Source organism: Phyllobates terribilis, unplaced genomic scaffold, assembly GCF_046119375.1.
Source record: "Phyllobates terribilis strain yellow unplaced genomic scaffold, ASM4611937v1 Scaffold_3__8_contigs__length_932513732, whole genome shotgun sequence".
In the NCBI taxonomy this organism is placed as follows: Eukaryota; Metazoa; Chordata; class Amphibia; order Anura; family Dendrobatidae; genus Phyllobates; species Phyllobates terribilis.
The window spans coordinates 860,905,967-860,932,669 of record NW_027362763.1 but is presented as its reverse complement, the minus strand read 5'-3'; the positions used below and the strand labels follow the sequence as shown (position 1 = coordinate 860,932,669).

The 26,703-nt window shown below is 40.8% G+C and overlaps 1 protein-coding gene across 1 annotated transcript; it reads right to left on the bottom strand.

Moving 5' to 3' along the window:
- Window positions 1-22,307, bottom strand: LOC141257721 (ADP-dependent glucokinase-like). The gene is made up of 6 exons (XM_073672615.1): window positions 21,704-22,307; window positions 16,004-16,163; window positions 14,874-15,064; window positions 4,826-4,922; window positions 4,159-4,295; window positions 1-3,948 (listed from the first exon to the last, which is right to left on the bottom strand). The coding sequence occupies exons 1-6, from the start codon at window positions 21,885-21,887 to the stop codon at window positions 3,281-3,283; spliced, it is 1,437 nt and encodes a 478-aa protein (XP_073528716.1). The 5' UTR covers window positions 21,888-22,307; the 3' UTR covers window positions 1-3,280.
- Between the last annotated feature and the right edge of the window lie 4,396 nt (window positions 22,308-26,703).

Genomic DNA, 26,703 nt, shown 5'->3' with positions numbered 1-26,703 from the left:
TATATGTAAGATTTCTTTATTTTATTGGGTCTAATTAGTTCTCAGTTTCTTTGAAAATAAAGGGATACGGATACACAAACTAGTAAAGTCAAGCACATTTACTGTTAAAATATGATCATTGTTTACAAACAATGCAAGGTTTCAGATGTTTAATGGCAGATTCTAGTCGCACTAAAGGCCTTTAATTTAACCTGTCAACATTACTTAGAACTGAATTACTGCATGTGTGCACATTATTGGTAAAGTATAGTACAAATAAAGCAGGAAGTTGCTGAAGGCAGAGCCTGAGAATGGCCCCTATAGGAGATGTTCTGTATGATGATCAGGTCCAAAGACAAATGTGCGGCGGCAGTGAGATATAGGCTGGAGAATCAGTGCCCTGGAACTGAATTATTGTAGAACATATACAAGAAAGCTCAATTCAATTGCATGATTTCAGAGAATTTTTTTTAATGACAAGGTAAAAGGGAATTAAAACAACATTGATTTAAAATTTAAACCTATTACAAACAGAATTTGTAGCCTTTTAGGAAGAAACCAGATGCAATTCTCCGCCCTACTCATCATGTACAGTTAGTTTTTGTTTGCAGTTTTGTCAGTTAATTATGTACCCTGGTCGTGTCTTTCTGAGTAAACAGTAAAATGAGTGTAAACTGTGGAGCTGTACTAATCAGAGACCACATTTTTTTCATGTTTTATAATGCCATGGCTTTCCCAATTGAAATCAATGCGTCAAACATGGCATTCTATGGTTCAAAAAAACAAAGCCACTGAAAAGTCCATATTACTTCTAAGTGCCTATTGATCAGCAAACAGCCTGCAGCCGAAATTACTTGTTCAGGGTTGAAAAGAGCCCTCACTGGGGTAGAGGTTTAAAGAGAAAGCGCTCCATAGACTTTCCCATACATATGAACACCGGGCTCCATAAAGCATGCATGTGTTATAAGTAGGGCGTAAGCAGCTGTTCGCTAACACCCCCTGAAAAAAACAAATAAAAAATAACTGATTTTGAAATTCAGCATCCCCAATCCTTCTTTTCCCAGACATCATCTGCAGCGAGCAGGCCCCAACACAATAAGGCTACGGCTCCACTATCATTATTTGGTCAGTATTCGGTCAGTAGTTTTTCTCTGGAGTGGGAGCCAAAACCAGGAGTGGGTGATAAATGCAGACTTGGTGACTTGTTTCTATTATACCTTTTCTCTGATTGTTCCTCACCTGGTTTTGGCTCCCACTCCTGAGAAAAAATACTGACCCAATACTGTAGTATGGCCGTGGCCTAAATGGTAGGCTAGTCCAATCGGTGGGTTTGTCGCCATTAATCTTATATGTATTGCCAACCCAACTGACAAGAAAGTAGCTGCCAACAATCCTAAACTTGCCAGCTAACGCTGACTGCTCCTTATTTACCTTCCTTGGAAAGTGGTCTATAAACGTGGACACAAACTTGAATATTACCGAACTTGGTCCAAAACTCAACTTTTAGCTTTAGTCTGAATTTGCATCTAACCAATTAAGATCTTGATCCTTACAACGAAACAAGAAATAAAAATGTAAAACAAGTGCTCCAGAATACATTAAAAGGTTCCAAATACACACAGTAAAAAATGCAGCCACCTGCAGAGAATATTTTCTCGATTTCACCTAAAGGTATGAAAAAACAAACAAAAAAACAACAACTCTACAAATTAAGAAACACAACATAAAAACATACACTAAAAAAACAAACAAAAAAAAAAAAAAAAAAACACAAAACCAAATATTGTGTTTATTCACATTGGTCAATTCTTCCTAAGGAACTCCAAATAACATGTTTAAGCCCAGATCCCCTGTATATCAGAAAAAAACTCCATTAGGGTATGTGCACACGGCATCTTTTTCAGATGAACTTTGCCATCGTCACAAAAGCGCCCCATAAAATGAACATAATAAACAGCAATGGCAAGATGACATTGCTGTGCACATAATATTCTGTCTTATGTTTTGTCTTCTAACCAATTCAGGGTTTGTGAACCCTTAAGGCTGTGTTCCCACGATGCAGATTTAATGCATTTCTGCCACGGAAACGCATTAAAATCGCTTGTTAAGATGTCTGCCATGTTTCCCAATGATAATCCACATGTGCTGTGCACACGCTGCTGAAATTTCCGCTGCGGATTATCATAGCGGAAAAATCAGCAGCACAACCAATTTGGGCGCGATTTTGTGGCGAAATCGTGCCCATTGACTTGCATAGACACGCATAACATCCACATGTATACATGCAGATATTATGCGGTTCAATGCACGGATGGTACCCAGGTTGGGAGAAGAGGAGACACTCATCCGACCCGGGTACCATCGCACCTGCAAGTTAAAAAAGAATTAGAATGTAAAAAATAAAAAAACAAAATATTCATACTCACCTCTCCGACGGCCCCTGGTCTCCTCCCGGCGGCGATCCTCTCTCCTCGGCTGCCCGCAATGTACTAGCAGGACCAGCGGTGATGTCAGCGGTCGCGTGACCATCAGCTGACTAAATGACGTCACCGCATGTCTTGCCAGTACAACGCGGGCCACCCAGGAGAGAGGACGCAGCCGGGAGGCGACCGGCGGCCGCCGGAGAGGCGAGTAGAAGGTTTTTTTTTTCTTTTTATTTACACTAGATGCACGATTTGAAGCAGAAATCGCCTCATAAGTTGCTCACACAATATTAATCCATGCCAGTTGCATAGATTTATATTGTGTGACCAACTTATGAAGCCCTTTTCCAAGTGATGCTCAAAATCGCTTGGAAAACCGCTTAAAAAAAACAACGCATGCATAAACGCATGTAAAATCCGCATACGTTTTTTCTGCCAAGATGATGCAGAAATGCTCAGGAAATTTCAGCTTCAAATCTGCATCGTGGGCACATACCCGAAGTGGTTAAAAGATGTGAAATGCTGGCCAGCGTTTTCCTGAAGGGTCTTCACCTTTAAAAAACGTAGGTTGCACCAGCATCCAAAAAGCACACCTTGTGCACATATCCTTAATCAGGTCTGAATGTCAATGTTTTTAAATGCTAAGTTTGGACCCTTGAAGTCATATGTTTCTATGGGAATGAGTTTATCCTGATGTGAGGGTGGAAAGTGCTAAACCTTTACTTCTCTTGTTTGGGAGGTTGACTTCCATCAAATTCTCCAAATAAACAAAAAAAACAATGGCTCAGATCGTGTCAGTTTCTGTCAATGTATCCTTATTCGCAGCATCAGAAATATAGCTATCCAGTTAGGGAATGTCGGTCAGTCATTATGTAGCTTTAAATTTGTAATACAAGTCCTGCAGCGGAGATATTGTCTCCTCCACCTGCGGTTTGGAATACTTCAGTACAGACCAATACAGGTGCTAGACATATCTCATAAGTCTCCTCTTCCCAACAAGACACGGGACGACTTTCTTGGAAGGGTATTCTCTCACTGCCCACTTCACGGCTGACCGAGAAAGAGTCATCCATGATAAGTTTGGCCTTACGAGTGTCAATCCGGGCAGATCCACACACATGTCGATTGGCTGTCAGAGATGCCTTTGCTGTAGCAGACATGGTGTTCTTCCACATCGATCCTTTGGTCACCATCATGGCTTGGAAAGCTAAAGTGTGAACATGTAGTCGAGTCAGTTGCCTCTGGCCCCTTTGAGGTTCTTTGGATCTGAGAAGCTCATAAAGCTCCCGCATTTGGTCCAAGATGGAGGCCACACGAGGGTAAGGGTCTGATAACACTGTAATGTTTCCTCCTTTAATAAGACTCAGCAAATTGGGAAGCTCCTGTTCATTCATACCCAAGGAATCAGAGTAAGGAATGACGTACTGTAGCAAATCCCTCATCAGATCTTGTTCTACAAAAGAGGCCATCTCAAAGTGGCAACCTATCTCTTGATCCATAGACAACAACATTTCTTGAAGTGCTTGAAGCCTGCCTTCACGCTGACCTGTTTGAGAAAAACATTAAAAGAATATAGACAGATACATGATTAGAAATATATACACAGAGTGTATAATTGCATATGAAGAAAAAAAAAAAAAAGAGCTTAATTATACTGTAAACTCCATAGCTTTTCAAATATACATAATTCAATTAAATCAATTTGATACCATAATCTATAAATGAATAGCCAGAATATTTTACGGAGTATCATTACCAGATTTAAAGGGAAAGCTGTCCATCATCTGTAACCCTCCAATCACAACGAGATCTGGTTCAAAACCTTCCAGTTGGGATCTAAAGTCTTCCAGGGAATCGATCATTGGATTGTGTGAATCACTGTGCACAATGTACCTTTGGAATAACAGATTATAACAAGTAAAAATATGTATGAATATGCCCTTTAATTAAGGATTCAATTACAAACAAACGTTATGTGTCAATACTGTACCCACTAGACTAATCTTAGGAGGGTTTCTTAAGGATACCCTATCTTACTAGGTCTGTCACAGTGACAAGTTATTTTTTGACATAATCTTATATTGGTTATCTCATGAAGAAACCCTATGGGTGCATTTCCTATGAAAGAATATAGACATAATTTAGGGGTCCTCTGGTGAATGTCCAGTATTATACCATTGGTTGTTTGGTTTTTTTTCGTTGCATAAAAAAAAAACGCAAGGACGGACAAAACGGCACATGGCAATATCAGCTGACTGTTAGCGTTTCAGTAATTCAAGTTGTAAAAAAAAAAAAAACTTTGAAATAAAGAATTTTCTTTCATCATCTAGAACCCATCTGGTCCTGGTATTGCTGTATTACATACAAACATGTTATCCGTAAAGTAAAATGTAATTTACACTATAAATGTGGTACATGGTCACCTGTTGGCACGACGCGAAATGTGATTTCCCCATTTAGCTCCAGTTGGATATTCCATTATGAGGTGAATGTCAGCATCTGATATAGGCTCACCAGCAACTGCAAATAACAGAATAAATGCCAAAATGATGTCAGATCCACTGAAAACACAACCAAACAAAGCAACTAGTTGTACCCAGCAGCTTGGTCAGTCTCCGGCAATCACTTGATCGTTGGGATCATTGGAGGTAGCAGCATTGGTGTTACATCTTTGCTTTATGTTAAGGTGGCCATACAAAATACATAACTGTCAGCCAAACCATAATGGCAGAACATCTAATGTGTACAGGTATATCTTAAATGCTTCTCAACTGGATATGTCCAGGTTAATGAATGGACAGGCATGTTAAAGAGTAACTAAATGCTTTATCTTTTTTTTACTTCATAAATCAATAGTACATTCAAAAATAAGAAAACTTTATCATACATCTTAATAATAGAAATCTGCTTTTCTCTCCTCCAGGACTGATCTTTCACTCTCAAAATTCTCAATTCACAGGTGGAATCAGCTTTCAGTGGATACAGATTTTCCCATTACTGACGTAGGAGATGACAGTTAGTGTTTATAAAGTTCTATGGAGAACTGCAACTGCCATCTCCTATTTCAGTAATAGGATAATCTGTTTTCATTGAATACAAATTTTACCCAAGAACTGAGACTAAAAGATCTGTCCTGAAGGAGAAAGAAGCACATTTCTCTGACAAGATATATTACAAAGTTGCTTATTTACTAAATTATGAAATAAAATTTAAAACGACGGTTACTCTTTAATATGCCCAGATCTTTAATGCTCATGAGTGATAAGACACCGCTAGAAGGATCTGACAGTGGTGTACTCCCCTCTCCCCATTGAAAACACATGCACACTTGGCTGATTTCAACGTGCATATGTATAAATGGGTCAGGAGGAATACGGTAGTTGTTTACCAAATGAAGGGACTCAAGTGTATAGACACCTTTAACTGCTTCCCGACCGCCCACTGTAGATAAACGTCCGCGCTGCCTGGGCTCTGTGCAGCGCGGACGTTTAAAAACGGTGGGTGGTCTCGCAGTGCTCAGGACCCCCAGGGTCCTGCAAGCGCTGTGAGAGCGGTGCAGAGCGTTAGCTCTGACAGGGAACATCATCGGGACCTGATTAGATCAGGTCCCAGTGATGTTAACCCTTTGCTGTCTTCTATATGCCGCGATCTATAGTGATCGCGGCATATAGAAGACAGCAGGAGGAGAGGGGGTCGTCCACTTACCTCTCCGACCACCCCTTGATTGCTTTCAGGACCTGGCGTTGCTATGGCAGCTGGAGGTCACATGACCGCCTCCAGCTCTGCCATATATGGTGTCCTTCCTGTCTGGCTTCAGCCTGTAGCTGATGCCAGACAGGAGACTGTGAAACAGTCAGTGAAGATCTCATATAATGTCATACATGTCTATTACATTACATGAGATCAGGGATCAGAAAAATAAAAATTAATGTCCCATACAGGGACTAAGTAAAAATGTAAAAAAAAAAGTAAAAAAAAATGTTTTGAAACTGTTAAAAAAAAAAAAAAATACAAAATAAATAAATAAAATATTAAACCGATAAATCCATATATTTATGCAAAAATAAAAAAAGTACACACATTTGGTATTGCCGCGTCCGAAACAACCCGAGCTATAAAACTGTCACACTAATTAACTCCTTATGTGTACACCGTAATAAAAATAAATAAAAAACGGAGCAAAAAAACTATGCTTTTTCCTCATATCGCCAAACAAAAAGTGGAAAAAAATGCGATCAAAAAGCAAAATGGAAATAGAAATGGTACCGCTGAAAACGTCATCTTGTTCCGCAAAAATCAAGCCGCTATACAGCTCCATCAGCCAAAAAATAAAAAAAGTTATACCTCTCAGAATAAAGCAATGCAAAAAAAATATTTTTTCTATAAAATTGTTTTATTGTGTAAAAGCGCCAAAACATACTGAATATTTTTTTAAGTGTAGTATCGCTGTAAACGTACTGATCCGAAGAATAACGCTGCCTGATCACTTTTACCACACGCAGAACGGCATAAAAAAAAACCTCAAAAAACAATTCCTGAATTGTTGGTTTTTGTTAATTTTACCTCCCAAAAAATGGAATAGAAAGCGATCAAAAAATGTCACGTACCCACAAATGGTACCAATAAAAATGTCAACTCGTCCCACAAAAAACAAGCTGTCACATGACTGTCGGCCGAAATATGGAAAAATTATAGCTCTCAAAATATGGCGATGCAAAAACTAGATTTTGCAAAAAAAAAAGCCTCTCTTAGTGCGTGACAGCTGTCAGTCATAAAAACCCGATATAAATCTGGTATCTCTGTAATCGCACCGACCCGAAGAATAAAGTAATCTAATCAGTTATATCACACTAGGAACGGCGTAAAAAATAAATAAAACCAATTCTTCACCTGCTACTGATTTGTTTATTATGTCTCCCAAAGATCGCAGTATGGCTCGGCACACATTTATCCTGCGCTCTGCGCTGAGCACTTACGCCAGAGTTTCCATGTAAATCTCTGAAATATGTGATTCAGCCGGAACCCATGACGGAAGATTCCCTGTAATGAGGCAGATATGGGCCACTGTGGATGCCGTCTGGCCTGTGATCCCACAGTGTCATTTGTTTTAGGTGTGCATAAAAGTGCGGTTGGCCAGTTTTGTGCACTTCTGAAAAAAAGGACACCGCTAAACAGAGGCCAGACGGAGTCCAGAGTAACTCTGCGGCCTCATTACAGTGAATGGATCCCGCAGGGGTTTCATCTGAATTACATCACTTGGAAATTTAGATGGAAACCCCGATGTAAGTGCTCAGCCTAGAGCGCCGGATAAAAAAAAAGCTTCAACTCAGTCCTCAAAAAAAGCTAGTCCCCACTCAGGTCCGTCATCTGTTAAAAATATAAGGGACTTCCAAGTTACTGGTAGCAGAAAGGCTCTGGAAAAGCAAAATGGCCCTTGCCCCCCAAAAGAAATTCAAAAAATTTTGTGCTCCCAAATCCAAATGCCTATTCTACAATAATTTGTTCTCCAATTGTCAAATAGCACTCCGTCCCCCCCAGATCTCGCCATATGGCTGAGCGGTACGATACAGCCACATATGGGGTATTGCCACTTTTAGAAGAAATTGTGTGACACATTTCGGCACAATTTTTACCCATTGCCCTGTGTGAAAATGTAAAATCTGAGGGTAAAACATTTTTTTGTGGTAAAAATATAATTATGCTTTTTTCACTGCCCAATGGTATAAATTTAAAAATTAAAAAAATACTCACTACTTCCCTAGATGAATTCCTTGAGAGGTGTAGTTTACAAAATGGGGTCACTTCTGGGGGTTTCTGCTGTTTCGGCATGTCAGCGACTCTTCAAATGTGACATGGTGTCTGCTGCCTATCCCAGCCAACATAGCGCTCCTTTCTCTTCCGAATCCTGCCGTACACCAAAGCAGTGGTTTTCCCCCACATATGGGGTATCGGCGTGTTCAGGAGAAATTGCACAACAAATTTCATGGTGCAATTTATCCTATTACCCTTATGATAATGCAAAATTAAGGGATGAAAAACGTTTTTGCGGGAAAAATGTGAAAATTTTATTTTTACAGCTGATTATTATAAACTTCTGTGAAGCACGTTGGGGTTCAAGGTGCTCACCACACATCTAGATAAGTTCCCTAAGGGGTCTAGTTTCTAAAATGGTGTCACTTGTGGGGGGTTTCCACTGTTTAGGAACATCAGGGGCTCTTCAAACGCAACATGGTGTCTGCTAATTATTCAGACAAATTTTACATTCAAAAAGTCTAATGGCGCTCCTTCCTTTCCGAGCCCTGCCGTGCGCCCAAACAGTGGTTTTCCCTCACATATGGGGTATCAGCACGCTCAAGAGAAATTGCACAAAAAAATTTGGGGTCCATTTTTTCCTGTTACCCCTGTGAAAATAAAAAAAATGGGTCTAAAGTAACATTTTTGTGAAAAGTTAAATGTTAATTTTTTTCTTCCACATTCCAAAAATTCCTGTGAAGCACCTGAAGGGTTAATAAAGTTCTTCAATGTGGTTTTGAGCACCATGAGGGGTGCAGTTTTTAGAACGGTGTCACTTTTGGGTATTTTCTGTCATAAAGACCCCTCAAAGTGACTTCAAATATGATGTGGTCCCTAAAAAAATGTTTTTGTAAATTTTGTTGGAAAAATGAGAAATCGCTGGTCAACTTTTAACCCTTATAGCTCCCTAACAAAAAAAATATTTGGTTCCAAAATTGTGCTGATGTAAAGTAGACATGTGGGAAATGTTATTTATTAAGTATTTTGTGTGACATATCTCTCTGATTTAAGGGCATGAAAATTCAAAGTTTGAAAATTGCAAAATTTTCAAAATTTTCGCCAAATTTCCGATTTTTTCACAAATAAACGCAAGTGATATCAAAGAAATTTTACCACTATCATGAAGTACAATATGTCACGAATAAACAGTCTCAGAATCAGGGGGATCCGTTGAAGCGTTCCAGAGTAATTGCTTCATAAAGTGACAGTGGTCAGAATTGAAAAAAATTGGCCCGGTCACGAAGGCAAAAACAGGCTCTGGTGCGAAGTGGTTAATCAGTAGATAGAAAAGTGTGTGGCAAGTTTTATTATCCTGTGAATGAGGTCTGGTTGATCATTGTGAGAAGGAGTATCGATTTCTTGATGTGCATCAAGTAAGTGTGGTCTAACAAATTGCATGAACTAAATGTCCCACTATGGGGACATGCATGGGGAAACACACTGGAAGCTTAAAATAATGAACATTGCTCAATAAAAGAAGGATAGATCTACTCGTAACAAAACATTTTTTGTAGCCCTGACCATGACATCTCCCAGACAGAAATAGTAGCATTAACAGGAAATTTTAAGTCTGAAGGGGAACAGGAGTCTGGGAGAACAGACTTTCAGACAGTCCGAACAGGAATAAATCACATGGATTTATATAAATTGTACATTGCATAATGACTATACCCCTCTGACATTGTAACTATGGAACGGTTCCCAACCACAAAATAAACACAAAAAAAAAAACCCTTAAAGAGGACCTTTCTCTGGATTTTTTTTTTTATTATTTTAACCAAACATTTACTTGACGGATTCTAGAACAGTTTTTCTTTTTTCTTCAGTGCCCCTCCATTTGAAAGTACTCCCTATATGCAAATATTCCCTTCAACTAACTGGGCGTATACTACATAACTTCTCTATGGGCGTTTGCCTTTTCTTATCTATGCTGCTGGCCAATCAAAACACAGCTAAATCATAAAGGGGAGAAAAAGCCTAGAGAAAAAATGTCTCAGAATCAGTGAAGCAGCACCAAATGGAGAAGGTTATCAGTTTAAGGCCACGTCCACACATTCAGTATTTGGTCAGTATTTTACATCAGTATTTATAAGCTAAAATCAGGAGAGGGTGAAAAAAATGCAAAAGTGGTGACGTGTTTCTATTCTACTTTCCCTCTAAAGCCATGGCCCCACTATCAGTATTTGGTCAGTATTTTTTCTCAGGAGTGGGAGCCAAAACCAGGAGTGGGTGATAAATGCAGAATTGGTGACTTGTTTCTATTATACCTTTTCTCTGATTGTTCCTCACCTGATTTTGGCTCCCACTCCTGAGAAAAAATACTGACCAAATACTGATAGTGGGGCGTGGCTTAAATTGTTCCACTCCTTGTTTGAGCTTACAAATACTCATGTAAAATACTGACCGATGTCCGATTTTGTACCGCCAATCATTTTGTTCTCAGAAGATCAGCTGCCGCCAGAGGAGTCTGGCAACAGTCCTCCCATGGAGAACACAGGAGCGCTGGGCAGAGCAAACACTCATGTATATAGAGGAGTCGGGAAGGATGGTCTGGCCGATCCTTTGGCCAGCAGATAACTTTTGTGTATTGGGCCCCTTCTCTTTTCTAAAAAAAACACCCAATCCATAGCTCCATGTTTCTCTGAAGAAAAAAACACATTCCTATACAAAAAAAAAAAAAAAAAAAAAAAAAAAGCACAAAATTGGTATATGAAATACTAAAAAACAAAATAGAATAGGGGCGCAAATGGTGCTGTTACCCAATGAAACAATGGTTGAATAATAAAAAGGACGCTCACCTTGTCGTGTTGTGATGATGCACAACACATATAATAGCTAATGTGGAGAGCTGCAGATAACACCAACCCTAGCAGGGTTTCCAAAATGTATCAAGGAACCGATGTAGAAGAAGAAAGGTGTCTAAATGTCCACTGTCACTGTGTCAATGTCACTGAGGAAGCAGACAGGACGTCCGCGAAACGCGTTTGAATGTGGCTTTTATTTAAATTCTTACATCTATCCATCGGACACGAGATCATCATTGTATGCGGAGGAGCGCAGACATTAGACACCTATCTTCTTCTACATCGGTTAGTTGATATATGAAAGACTGGCAGAAGACTGGTAAGATAGTGGGAAACCTGTACCTCCAGATGAATAATCTGCAGTATTCATAAAGTTTATCATAAACCATGGGAAAAAAACACACTGCTTAACACATATGCTGCAGAGATTAAATAAAACTGCTCATGCTAAATATTTGTCTAACCTTCCCCCATATTATGAATATTTAACATGTACAGAACATCTAAAAATATGTTTCTATCAACTGTCTGCTTAGGAAAATTCCCAGAAAAACACTAGGGGCACAATCACACATACAGTTTTGGTGCAGTTTTTGATCCAAAACAAGAAGATTCATACAGAAAGGGAAACAATAAACTGATTCTTCTCCTTCCAGCTTGACAATACTGACTTGCGCTCAAAAAAACCTGCACGTTCATGTGAAATGATACTTGCATCAGGTTATTCCTGGTTTGCTAGTTAGATATTAAAAATAATGTCATTAAAAAAATTGCAAAGTTTTTAATTTAAGAAAAAATAAAACAAAACAAGAAAAACAGACTGACAGGTTTTTAACATATTTAATGCTGGACAAACACATAGGCACAACTATCTTATCTACTCCATAAAGGTGTATGCTAGGTCAGCTGAAAATGCTGCTTTACTGTAGGGAAACAAGTAGCTATAGACAGCTCTGGTGGTTGTGTATTTCCAGGTGGAATAAAAGATCAGGTGAAACTACAGTTCTTATCCTTGTCCTTGTTTTGTTTTTTTTCAGATTTGATTAAAAAATTGTTTAAAATTAAAAAAAAAACAGCCGAGATGCAATACCACACACAACCCATGTACAGGTGTGGTGCTGTTTATGGCTGAATATAGCCTAGACTAAAGTCATGGCCAAAAGTTTTGAGAATGACACCAAAATTATATTTTCACATGATCTGCTGGCCTCTGGTTTTTATTAGTGTTTGTCTGATGTTTATATCACATACAGAAATATAATTGCAATCATATTATGAGTACCAATAATTTATATTGACAGTTAGAATGAGTTAATGCAGCAAGTCAATATTTGCCGTGTTGCCCCTTCTTCTTCAAGACTTCTGTAATTCTCCCTTACATGCTCTCAATCAACTTTTGGACCAAATCCTGACTGATAGCAGTCCATTATTGCATAATCAATGCTTGAATTTTGCCAGAATTTGTTGGTTTTTGTTTGTCCACCCGTCTCTTGATGATTGACCACAAGTTCTCAATGGGATTAAGATCTGGGGAGTTTCCAGGCCATGGACCCAAAATCTCTATGTTTTGTTCCATGAGCCATTTAGTTATCACCTTTGCTTTATGGCAAGGTGCTCCATCATGCTGGAAAAGGCATTGTTGGGCGCCAAACTGCTCTTGGACGGTTGGGAGAAGTTGCTCTTGGAGGACATTCTGGTACCATTCTTTATTCATGGCTGTGTTTTTAGGCAAGACTGTGAGTGAGCTGATTCCCTTGGCTGAGAAGCAACCCCACACATGAATGGTTTCAGGATGCTTTACAGTTGGCATGAGACAAGACTGGTGGTAGCGCTCACCTCTTCTTCTCCGAATAAGCTGTTTTCCAGATGTCCCAAACAATCGAAAAGGGGATTTATCAGAGAAAATGACTTTGCCCCAGTCCTCAGCAGTCCACTCCCTGTACCTTTTGCAGAATATCAGTCGGTCCCTGATGTTTTTTCTGGAGAGAAGTGGCTTCTTTGCTGCCCTCCTTGAAACCAGCCCTTGCTCAAAGAGTCTCTGCCTCACAGTGCATGCAGAAGCAATCACACCAGCCTGCTGCCATTCCTGAGCAAGCTCGGCACTGCTGGTAGTCCGCTCCCGCAGCTGAAACAGTTTTAAGATACGGTCCTGGCGCTTGCTGGTCTTTCTTGGGCGCCCTGGAGCCTTTTTGACAACACTGGAAGCTCTCTCCTTGAAGTTCTTGATGATGCAATAGATTGTTGACTGAGGTGCAATCTTTGTAGCTGCGATACTCTTCCCTGTTAGGCCATTTTTGTGCAGTGCAATGATGGCTGCACGTGTTTCTTTAGAGATAACCATGGTTAACTGAAGAGAAACAATGATACCAAGAACCAGCCTCCTTTTAAAGTGTCCAGTGATGTCATTCTTACTTAATCATGACTGATTGATCGCCAGCCCTGTCCTCATCAACACCCACACCTGTGTTAATGGATCAATCTCTAAAACGATGTTAGCTGCTCCTTTTAAGGCAGGACTGCAATGATGTTGGGGGTTAAAGTTCATTTTCTGGCAAATATTGACTTTGCAAGTACAGTAATTGCTGTTAAGCTGATCATTCTTTGACATTCAGGAGTATATGCAAATTGCCATTACAAAAAATGAAGCAGTAAACTTTGGAAAAATTACTATTTGTCTGATTCTCAATACTTTTGGCCATGACTGTAGAAGGAGATTACTGCATACAGAATGATTATTAAATCTAGGGTAAGATACATGGAAAGGCACCCATACACTTTAGACTAATGTTGGACGAACCAGCTAATAGTCTAATGTATATGGGGGCCTTCTGACTATTCCTCGGGAAACAAAAAGGCAGGAGAGGGGGAAGTATCCAGCCTGTTGAATTACCACAGCTGATCCCTTTGTTCGCCCCAGAGGTAAGTTGCTTTCACAGGAGTCTAGAAGTGGCACAGAGAACACCACAAGAGTGCTAAGCTGAGCTTTCCACTGTATGTATGGGGTAGTCAAGAGAGATAGCTGTTTGCCAACACCTATCTAATGTATATTGGGCCCTAAGCATCTAAGTAACAAGTTAGATACAAGATATACAGACTCACAATTCTTGACAATCAATGCTATTTATTTTTCTGTTGTTAGGCTATGTGCCCACGTTGCGGACCTGAAGCATATTTTTTACGCTTCTCCCTGGCGGGAAAATCGCATGCGGATATTACATGCGGTTTTCCCGACAGGTAGAAGCGTTTGTGAGGCGTCTTTGCATGCATTTCCGCATGCGGGTTATCAAGCACTTCTCCAAGCATCACTTAGAAAAGTGCTTGACAACTTGTTCAGAATGGTAAAAAATAAAAAAATAAACTTTATACTCACCTTCTGATGCATTCTCTGCCCCGTCCGGAGGCTTGAGCGGCTCACGCTGTTGTGTGCAGGACCTGCGGTGACGTCATTGAGTCATGTGGTGGGTCACATGACTCAATGACGTGGCAGGTCCTTCAGACAACAGCGCGACGGAGGGAAAACATCAGAAGATAAGTATAAACTTTATTTTATTCTTTTTTTTACAGGTTCTTTGGTACCCAGGTCTGGATGAGAGTCTCCTCTCATCCAGACTTGGGTACCATCCGCACATTGATTCCGCTGCGCTTCCGCAAAATTAATGAACATGCTGCGGATTTTTGACCGCAGCATATACGCTGCGGAAAAATCCGCAGCATGGGCATTGACATTGCGGAATGCCATTGGGGACCATGGGGTGCTGATATACATGCGTTTTTCAAGCGTTTACGCTGCGGAAATTCCGCAGCATATACGCTTGAAAAACGCTACGTGGGCACACAGCCTTAAAGCACTAAATAATTAATCAGGGGATGTTACCTGTGATACGCTCAGACAACACACTCATTTCTTCTGTACTCAGACGGCCGCCAAGAAGAACGTCACATCCTTCAGCAGCTAAACGATTGGCCATAACTGGAGCATTCCCACCAAGAGCTGACCTCATTTCTGAAAGTCTTTTTGATGCATCTACAAGTTTCCTGAATAAGGTGTCATTGGATACGTATCGTCTGTTCAAAACAATATAATATAAATAAATATATTTAAAAAAAGTGTCAAAAACACAATTATGTCTTTCAAAATGTTTTCTCACGAACATAGCCCCTTAGTGGGACTTTCCACTATTAGCCAGTATGAGGCAGTGCTGGGAGTCATATACGAGGGTCGTTACGTTTCCCCCAGGATGTGTATGGAAAGTAACATACTGAACCCACTGGAGAGCGTTGTAATTACAGCCACAGCTGTGGTTACAACACAAAATAAAAGTAAGTGTGGACTGGGCAAGCTATTTGACCAAGTCAGGTTTAGGAAAACCAGACATGGGCTTTTATTTTTGGAGAGATCTGTAGGAAGGTAGTGGGGCGGATCTCTCCCTCCTGTTTGGATCTTCCAAGTGGCAATGCCAGCTGAAAGCCTAGGATTTCAGAAGCTACAGTGCCATATCGGTGCCCAATCATTCACTTGTCAGAAAGCTTGAAGGGAACCTGTTAGGAGAATTGAGAACCCTTAAACCTGTTATCCAGGACAGGAACAGGTTGCCCTTATGACATTCTATATTCTGGCCAGTGCAACATAAAATTGAACATGTATTTTGAAAATGGTGCGAGCTATATTCTAATGACCTGTAAGTCGTCCTGGGGTTGGAGCTGCTCCTCTCAAGAGTAATGCTGGCCCATCCTCCTCCTGGCTTGCTGGATGTCCAAAGATTGATTGCATCATCACCACAAGCCAAACACCAGCAGCAGCATCCACAGCATGCATGGTGTGCAAAAAAATGGCAAGGCAAGTTCACCTTGTTACACTGTGCATGCTCCTGTCCTGGAGGTGGGTTGTGATGATGGACCTAGTCTGTGGCATGTAAATCAAGCCAGTAGAACAACAAGCTGCACAGTTTTTATTTCACTGTATTAACAATGGCATTCATTTATATTAATATAATATATGCTTACTCTGAAGCAGCGCCTGGAGGAAAGAAATAGGCAAAGCTCTCAGCCAGTTGTGCCTCGGTCTCAATAAAGTTGTGGTGGACGGGGTTGTAGCTCGGCTCCATGGACGCCTCCTGCATTAATGCCACTCCATCTACTATGATGTCGAGGCAGCCTCCAAAACCTGAGCAGAACATAAGAAAATTCATTTAGAGACATTTCAAAAGAATAGAAAGCAATTTATTGGAAACAAGTAAACATTTAGAAAACGGCAAGATAAAAAAAACAAACTGATCTGGAAATCATTTGGATAAAGTCGCCTGATGTAAATTTACATTTACATGAACTATGAACTCATTTTACTAAAACAAAATAACAGTAGTGTAATCTGCGTATCTCCAGGTATTGTGGAGCTACACATACTGGGTGCCAACAGATAAAATAGCCTGCTATAAGGAAAGTCTGAGACAGCCATCCTTTATACTACTAATTGGCTAGTAAACATGTAAGACTGCTAAGCTATAGTGGATAAGGCTGAGTACACAGATCTTGTCAAATGGGTGGAAACAAATGCCTAAAGCAACAAAGCAAGAATGACTGGATCTACGAGCAACAGAGAACCAGTTCTGCAGTCACTAGTTTACATAGATCCCACTGACCTTGTGCAACCTCGGCATTTATATGTACGGTATATACGTCTTCATACCTAGAATGGTTTCTTTCTACAGCTCTACGAGTAGTGACCACAGTGTGGCCCTAAGGGCACCATGCAGCACATAGACCACCGACCGACCTTCTTGAGAGTAAGACCCATCTTGAAAATGGGTCTTACTCGTGTCTTCTCTTCATTCAATTGTATGGGAGTTCAGAAAGTCACAGAGAATGTGTACCCACCTTTCCACTGATGACGACATACAATGGCACAAACGTTCAATATGGAAATAACGCTATCTCCCCTGACTCCTCCATACATCGGCTCGGCTGAGCGCTCCCGTTTTCTATATGAAAGAGCCACTGACAGACTCCTCTGGCAGCAGCTCATCTCCCAGAGAAAAAACACATCAGCTATTGGAAATCCAATGTGCCAGATCCTTCTCTTCCCCAACGTCATCTGTTGGTGGAGAGGTGGGAGGCCCCTATATACAGGATTCAAAAAGGCCTAAATAAACTGGAGCAGTGGGCAGCAACCAACAGAATGGTTTTTAACAGGGAAAAATGCAAAGTACTACATCTGGGCAATAAAAATGAAAAAAGCATATACAGAATGGGAGGAATAGAGCTAAGCAACAGTACATGTGAAAAAGACTTAGGTATACTAATAGATCATAGACTGAACATGAGTCAACAGTGTGATGCAGCAGCAAAAAAGGCAAATACAATTCTGGGATTTATTAACAGAAGCATACAGTCTAGATCACGTGAAGTCATTATCGGTCTTTACTCCTGTTTGGTCAGACCTCATCTGGAATACTGTGTACAGTTTTGGGCACCACATTTTAAAAAAGACATAGACAAACTGGAGCAAGTTCAGAGAAGAGCGACCAGAATGGTGACTGGTCTGCAAACCATGTCCTATGAGGAACGGTTGCAGGATTTGGGAATGTTTAGCTTGCAAAAAAGAAGACTGAGAGGAGACTTAATAGCTGTCTACAAATATGTCAAGGGCTGTCACATTGTAGAAGGATCATTTTTATTCTCATTTGCACAAGGAAAGACTAGAAGCAATGGGATGAAACTAAATGGGAGGAGACACAGATTAGATATTAGAAAAAACTTTTTGACAGTTAGGGTGATTAATGAGTGGAACAGGCTGCCACGAGAGGTGGTGAGTTCCCCTTCAATGGACGTCTTCAAACAGAGGCTGGACAGACATCTGTCTGAGATGATCTAGTGAATCCTGCTTTGAGCAGGGGGTTGGACCAGATGACCCAGGAGGTCCCTTCCAACTCTACCATTCTATGATTCTATGATTCTATACATTAGACTGTTGGCCGATAATGGTGGGTTCTGCCGACTTTAGTCTAATATTTATGGAGTCCTTAAACGCTGTAAAATACCTAAAATAAAAACACTCAGCAGGTACTCACCCTCCCTTGGTCCAACAAGAGCTATCTGACGCTGCTCCAGTCTGTTTTGGCTGCTGTGATGACGTCGTGTACTGATACTGGCTCAGTGACAAAGGACTATCGGGCCTTATACAATTAACATCCTCCATTTTTGTAACAAAGATTTTCTGGGTCCAAAAGACATCTGTATTTTAGAGCTTTCTGACAGTACTGTATAATAATGGCGACTGTGTGAAAGCACACCTGATCTTACCTTGCCTTGAGAAAAGCTGCAGGTGTGAGTTTCTGTTGTCCCTGGATAAGACCCAGGGGAGGATGAGGCAAATAGTATGATCTAATCCTGTACCAGCAAGTGCAGACACAGTACTCCTAAAGGAAGACTACCTCACCAGTATGGTGGGCACAGCTGACCACCTAATGTCCTAATGTGTATGGTAGCATCACAGGAAAGAAGTGTCATTCTGATCGTACATATCCTGATATACAATGAAGAGGAGCAGCACTTGCCTAAGTGCAAGGCCTTCACACAGCATGCCATTAAGAAATAAAAACTTCATAAAAAAAGGGTAAAAGTATAAATGTTGAAAAGGACAGCAGAAGAAAGAAATCATTTGATAATGAAATGTTTCTCTCCTTCCCGGGAATTTCTCCTCCCACCACCAGGGTCCAGATATTTGGACCTTTGAACTCTCCCTTCTTATGTTGGTCATTTGCTTGACTACATTTGTTTGCAGGCTGCTGCACAGGAGCAGGAAAGCTCAGCCATAAGTATAAAGGGTGGATCTACAGACCCCGACTTTATCATGAGTGGCTCTTCAAATCATCTATCAAATCAGCGTTCCTATGAAGTGTCCAAGTCTACACAGATACAGGTGCTTTTCACAAAATTAGAATATCATCAAAAAGTTAATTTATTTCAGTTCTTCAATTCAAAAAATGAAACTCCTATATTATATAGAGTCATTACAAACAGAGTGATCTATTTCAAGTGTTTATTTCTGTTAATGTGGATGATTATGGCTTACAGCCAATGAAAGCACAAAAGTCATTATCTCAGTAAATTAGAATACTTTATAACACCAGCTTGAAAAATGTTTTTAAAATCTGAAATGTTGGCCTATTGAAATGTATGTTCAGTAAATGCCCTCAATACTTGGTCGGGGCTCCTTTTGCATCAATTACTGCATCAATGCGGCGTGGCCTGGAGGCGATCAGCCTGTTGCACTGCTGAGGTGTTATGGAAGCCCAGGTTGCTTTGATAGCAGCCTTCAGCTTGTCTGCATTGTCAAAATTAACTTTTTGATAATATTCTAGTTTTGTGAGAAGAACAAGTATATTAAGGGAACGTCCCTAATGTAAGGCCAAATGGAGCAGATGGGTCGGGAGGGAACTGCTGGCTCATCCACAAAGCCGTGCGGCCTTTTCAGACTAAGTTTTTTGCGGGTGAGCTTAATGGTGACATATTGCACAGGATTATCACACAAGCAAGTTCACGTTACAACGCAGTGCAAAGCAGTATGTAACACAAGTTGCGATATTTGGTGTGGAATCCGGACCAGAAATCCGCAACTTTGAAACTTGGCCTCAAGGGTATGTGCAGACGACGTCTTATAGATGCTGGCGTATCTGCATCATTTTTTAAGCAAAAGTCATTCTAAGAAAACGCAGGGGGGTGTTTCTTCTGAAGCGTGTTCTTCGTTTTTGCCCATTTTTACGGCCTCTTTTTTTTTTTTTGTTGTCAATCTTACATGTAAAATAGTGGTGGCTTCCAAGAGAAAGCCGCTTGACAAACGGTCAAGTGACTTGTATTATTCGCATCATGGCATTCTATGCCTGAAGCACTTAAAAGAAGTTACAAAAGACAAAATATGCACAGCAAATTGTTTTGACATTGCTGTGCATATCTTTATTATTTGTAACGATTACCGCACACTTTTTCAGTCAGGTTCCAGGTGGAATCCGTCTGTAAAAGGCACCATGTTCAAATACTATAAGGGTGTGTTCAAACTGAGATTTTTTTTTTTTTTTTTTGCTGAGTTTTTGGAGCAGAAACTTTCCAAAAACCATAAGGAGTTTTAAAAGCAATACATTTTGAATGGAGAATTGGAAAGTTTCTGCTCTAAAAACTCAGCGAGAAAACACACGCTTTGGTCTCATTCGCACGTCTGTGTTTAAAAAAGTATGTGAAAACATGGCACCGGTGTCATCAGTGTTTTCGATCAGTGCATGGTCCGTATGTCCATTTTTACCATCAGTGTGTCAAAACGGACACATGAATGACACATAGTACCATTTTTTCATGTACGTGTTTTAACGCAGACATGTGAATGAGGCCGTAGAGCTTGCACATTGCCTGAGGTCAGCAGAGACATTGCTATAACTAAGGTGAATAGCGTCTCTGGAAATTCTCATCTACCTGCGAAACTGTCAGCATAATAAGACTTCATTCACAAGCCCGTGTGAAAGCTCTGTGTGCTGCTCAATTATTTATATTTTTTTTTTTTTTTTTTTTTTAAATCGGACAGCAAATGGGCCCATTGAGTAAACTTTATCTATTCAGACACCTGTTAAAATGACGGATCCGAGAATGAGATCCATGAGTCTCTGATTTTGGGGATCAGAGTAGGACAGAGTAGTAGATAGTACTGTTTGGGTTTGTGTCTTGTCTGCTTAAAAAAAAAAAAAACTCAAGACAGCATACACACATTTCATGCGATGTGTGAGTGCAGCCAAAGCCTCGTTCAGACGTCCATTTTTTGCAAGTAGAAGCGGACAGAGTGTCACCTAAGTTTCAGCAGAGTGTCATCAGTTTGGTCCAAGTATCATCAGTTCTTATTGGATGATAAAAAAATAAAAAAAATTCCACAGCTTCTCCCATCAGTCCGTGAGACCAGAAAGCACTTGGACGGCATTCGAGTGCATTCAGTTTTGGTTTTTTTTGTTTTGTTTTTTTTACAGACCTGTAGTTTTGCTGATTTTGATCGGACAAGTCAAATATTGGATTAGTCGGACATACCTCCATGATTCTGTGCAGACCGCTAGGGCCGAGAAAAAAAAAAAAAAATCTGATATATGACAGCCTCGAAGACCATCATAGGTACAAGCTCTATCTGTGAAAATCATAGAACTCATACATGAAAAAATGGATGTCTGAGTAAGACCACTGCCCCACTATCAGTATTTGGTTAGTATTTTTTTCTCAGGAGTGGGAGTCAAAACCAGGAGTGGGTGATAAAATGCAGAATTGGTGACTTGTTTCTATTATACCTTTTCTCTGATTGTTCCTTACCTGGTTTTGGCTCCCACTCCTGAGAAAAAATACTGACCGAATACTGACCAAATACTGATAGTGGGGCCGTGGCCTAAGGCTGGGTTCACACATCCGAAATCTCTGGTCAGTACGGACTATGACCTGCAGTCTGACCACGTGTCTCCCGAGGCTGTTAAGTTCGGGTCAGGAATCACTCAGCCAGTCCACAAATTGCAGTCTGCACATGGTCTGATAAACATGGACATGTGAATACAGCCTTAGGCTACATGGTGACTGATCGCAGAACATACGGAAGCCTGGCATCTTGGAGAACGGCATGAACAGCAATTGCCCATCATCCGAATCCTGGTCACTGACAGAGTCCTGGTCACTGCTCAGTGTACTCACCGATCGCTATACGGGGAGGGCGCTCCGCGTCCAAACCAACTTTCTGTTCTGCCTGAAGCAGAGATGACAGCACCGTGTCCAGCCGGCCCTGCAGGGTATCCTTCTCCACATGGCGAAACCAGTAGGCAAGCAGCAGGGCAAGGAGTGACAGGAGGGGGATACACAGGTGCCTGGGGGCAGCCATGAGGGAACCCTGCAGAGCTGAGTCAGCACATATACTCCTACTGCTCCTCCGGTCACGGTGCACTCTGCTCTGCAGCTGCACAGCACTAACTCCAGATGCTGCTGTGTAATTATGTAAGGACAGGAGACATGACAGTCCCTGACTACAGGCAGCGCCTCCTGCTGGATGCAGCGCGCATTGTTAGCACAGCAGCCCCCTATTAGGTCGGTGCATCCCTGCAGAGCGACGGCCGTGCACCTTCCATCCAGTGACAGCCGCTCCTGGCCCGAGCCTCTTCCTCTGAGGTAGGAGGGGTCGCCAGGACACACACACGGAAGCGACACCCGGATACACCCGGCCGGCTGGGAGGGGCAGGCTCTGCAGGGCTGTGCAGGCTTGTGTGCTGTCCTCCCTGCCTCCTGGCATAACCTCACCCTCCAGCATGTGTGGAGGAGGGGCAGGCTACAATGGAGCTATGACAACGTCAGCCACATGCATCCTTACACTCAGCTGCTGCAGCACCTCTTAAAGGAGCTCTGCACCTACAGTTGGCCTTTTAGGAATAGATATGTGTGAGACAGGCATGAGAGCATAGTAAGACATTGCTCTGCACGTTCCTATTGAAGAGCATTACAGTCAGTCACTGCAAAATATATATATATATTTTGATAGTTGATTTTTATTTATTATTAAAAAGGGTCAATTTTAATTTTTATTGTTTTTTTTTAAGAAGTTTTGTTTTTTACTTTACACTATATTTTTTCTTGTACGATATACTGAAATACTTTAATATTGTAGTATACTGTGAAAATCACAGTCTTAGGGCACATACCCATATGTGAGGAAACCGAACGAGTGCAATCTGATAAAACATCAGCTTGCACTCAGACCAATGTTAATCTACGAGTGACATCTCATTTGCGATTTTTTTTCTCACCTGAAATCGGACTGAGAAAAAAAAGCAGCATGCTGTGTATTGCCGCGTATATCAGACGAGCCACGCCAATGCAAGTCAATGGGTGCGTGAAAAAACCCACACAGCACTGGGACCATGCGAGTGCCTTCCGACTTTAACGCACCCGTCTCCTTAAAACACAACAATTCATCAGCCGCGTACAGTTAAAACACAGCGGTACCCGACCTTATAGAATAGATATACACACATAGAATAATTAGATAAAAATATGTCAGTGACATATATCATTAGTACTGATTAGTGACTGATTTGGTTACAGTACATGTCATTTATTGTTAAATTCAAGAATTTAAAAAAAATTGGCGTGGGGTCCCCCATAATTTTATAGTCTAGCAGAGGTTAAGTAGACAGCTGGGGGAGATGTTTGAAGCCTGGGAAGGGGGTAATACCCACGGAGCTTCCCAGGCTACTAATATCACCCCCCAACTGTATACTTAGCCTTTACTGACTATTAAAATGGGGGACCCCACAAAAAAAATTGAGGTGGGGGCCCCCTATTTTAGCAGCCAGCAAAGGCTAGGCAGACAGCTGGGGGCTGATATTAATAGCCTAGGAAGGGGCATGAATATTTGGCCCCCTCCCAGACTACAAACACCAGCCCTCAGCCGCCCTAGAAATGGCGCATCCATAAGATGCGCCAATTCTGGCACTTAGCCTTTCTCTGCCCACTGCCCTGTAGCGGTGGCAGTGGGATTATAGGGCTGGGGTTGATGTCAGCTTGCATTGGCAGCTGACATCAAGCCCAGGTTAGTAATGGAGAGGCATTTATAAAACACCCCCATTACTAACCCCACAGTGAAAGTGAAATATGAAATAAAAACACTCACAATGTGAATAAAATATTTTATTTGAAATAAGGATAGTATTCCTTTAATATTCTAAATTAAACCCTACTTACCATTATGCCCATTCCTCTGCATCCATTGTCACCTGCAATAAAAATAAAATAATAAACCAACCTCATCCTTACCTCTCCGACATGAAGAACATAATCCATGTGTCCCGCGACGGCTCCAACTCTGCTACATCTAGATGGCAGGCTTCATAGTAGCTGGATGCTTGCGCTCTTCAGTGACTCGTTGTGGCGACATCAAGTTGAGTGGAGTTCATGTCATATGAACTCAGTTCACCTCGTTGACTTCAGCGTGTAGGCGAGTTCAAAAACCTAAGCTGGAAGAAGCATCTGTATCGTAGCCTTGCCTATAAGAAACTGTTTTGCATACAGATGCATGGTTCCTGACTAAAGCATCATCTTTGTACCTATTTTATTAGGTTTTTCTTATTTTTATGTTTTTTTTATTTTCTTCAGTGTTTGGTCCATGTGTTTCTGCTTCATTGGTGTTGTCTTGTGCAACAAAAAACTGATATTTTGTCTATCTTCTCCTATCAAACAACGATTAGAAATAGAAAGAACTAGAACGTAGTTAGGATGGCATCTGCGTGCGGTCCACGTTTTTCATGGAACTATAGACTTGAATGTGAAAATTTGATCCTTGACTAGGATTAAAAAAAAATCGTACATCTGAATACGGTATAAGGTCAGGAAGAATTTCCCATCATATGCGAAACTTTGGCCTCAACTGGACATTATCAGGGTAGGTTTTCAACCTTTGAATGGAAACAATAGTGTTTCTATTAATTGATAGCAAGCAGAGGTCTTGGAAATGGTGACGAATTGTGAACATTTCTGTATACAATAAAAAAAAATTATCTTTATAAAACTGAAAAACTTTTTACGTAAACAATGCTGGGTGTCAATATTATTACCAATCATAGCCCAGGGATTCTCTGCTTACTGGACAGACTAATAACATTTTTTTGAGTGGGTGATGGTGGAATTTTGATGGAGATTTTCTATAGATTTAACAGTATTACCAATGGTTAATTTGGAACAGAATATTTGACTATGGAAGTATAAAATATTTGACTATGGGAGCAATAAAGTAGCCTGCAGTCCATCTGCATGCAGATAACATAGGGAGAGAGAAGCTTTGACAGTACAAGCCTGTAACGCTTGACTCAGTGATTTTCCTAGAAATTATGCCACTGTGCCTAAGTGAGTAAAGTGCAGACCAATCAGTGCAGACGGTCTGTAAGTTGATGGACAGTTTCTAAAATCAGTAAACTTTTAGCAAGTGTCCATGGTATCTGAGGATGCTTTTGCAGATCAATACTTTTTGTCTGTCCCTGACTTTTGGAAATGAATCAAAACTGTGGCAAAATTTACCAAGACAGGGAAGATCTGCCTAAAGTGTAAGTAAAACAGAAGGTATACAGTGGTGTAGTGCACATGAAAAACAGGCATGGAAAATAACATTTACCAGGAAGACGACTAAAAGGTGAAATCCCTCAATGCATGTTTCGTGTTTGCTTCTTCAGGGGGTGACAGGACCATTCAATGCAAGAAAATCTATATAGACAGGCAAGAGAGAAACCATATACCAGAAAGACAAATACCAGCCAAGACCACCTCAGAGTGGTCTCAGCTAGTATTTGGCTTCCTGGTAAATGGTTTTATCCTGTCTTGCTGAACGAAGGGGTACTGTGCCCCCTAAGGAAGCAAACACGAAACACATGTTGTGATGGTTTTGGTTGGCATTTGGTTTCACCCTGCCTTGCCTGTTTATATATCTTGCTGTATTGAGTGGTCTGGGATTTCGATATTGTACTTTCCACAGGAACAAAGTTTCATGTACGCAGTACTAGGCTTATTTTGAACAGGAATATTATGTCATTGTATCTATGATTGGATATTAAATGTTTTGATAGGTTACAATATGTTTTGCATTGTTTCAGTTTGATTGCCAGGTTTTCATATATTCAGCGAGATTTCTCACTTCCCACTCATTGTCCTTATTTTAACTTGTGTTGGTTTTAAATTGTTTATTGCATTGATTATTAAAGATAATTATTAGATTGTATGTATTATTGCGGTATTGACTTCAGTGTTTGTAGGTTTATACACACCAAGACCTCATTCACACCTCAATATTTTTGATCAATATTTCATAAGTATTTGTATGCCGAAACCAGGAGTGTCTCCATACACAGAACAGGTGTCAATCTTTAAAATATAGTTTTTCTCTGGAAGTTCCACTCCTGGTTTTTGGCATACAAACACTGATGCAAAATAATGTCCACATACTGACTGAAGAAAGGGAATGTGTGATAGGCAATAAGCACATTTTATAAACACCTGCAATACTAAGCAAAAGTATTCTTTTTAGAGCACGTGGACATGACGTTTAACCCCTTTACCCTCCAAGGTGGTTTGCATGTTAATGACTAGGCCAATTTTTACAAGTCAGACCACTGTCACTTTATGAGGTAATTACTCTGGAACGACACAAAATAGTTAATAAATAACATTTGCCACATGTCTACTTTACATCAGCACAATTTTGGAACCAAATTTTTTTTGTTAGGGAGCTATAAGAGTTAAAAGTTGACCAGCGATTTCTCACTTTTAGGCTGCGTTCACACACTGCTTTTTTCCTGCGTTTTTTTACGGAGGTGCAGGAGAAATGAAGTGTGAGGAGCATGGACACCTGTATGTAATGTAATGTATGTGTCTGTATGTAATGTAATGTATGTGTCTGTATGTGTATGTATGTAATGTAATGTATGAGTCTGTGTGTACTGTCTGTGTCTATGTGTCGTGTGTGTGTGTGAGTGTGAGTGTCCCCCTAGCACTGTATGTACAGACAGCTTCTGGCTGTAGTACATACACTGCTTTAAAAGAAAAAGACTATGGATACTCACCTATCCGATGGATGGGAGAGGCGTCCGGTCCGGTCCCGCGGCTTCCAGCATCTGCCGTGAAGCGATCAGCTGACTATCAGCTGACCGGCTTGTAAATCA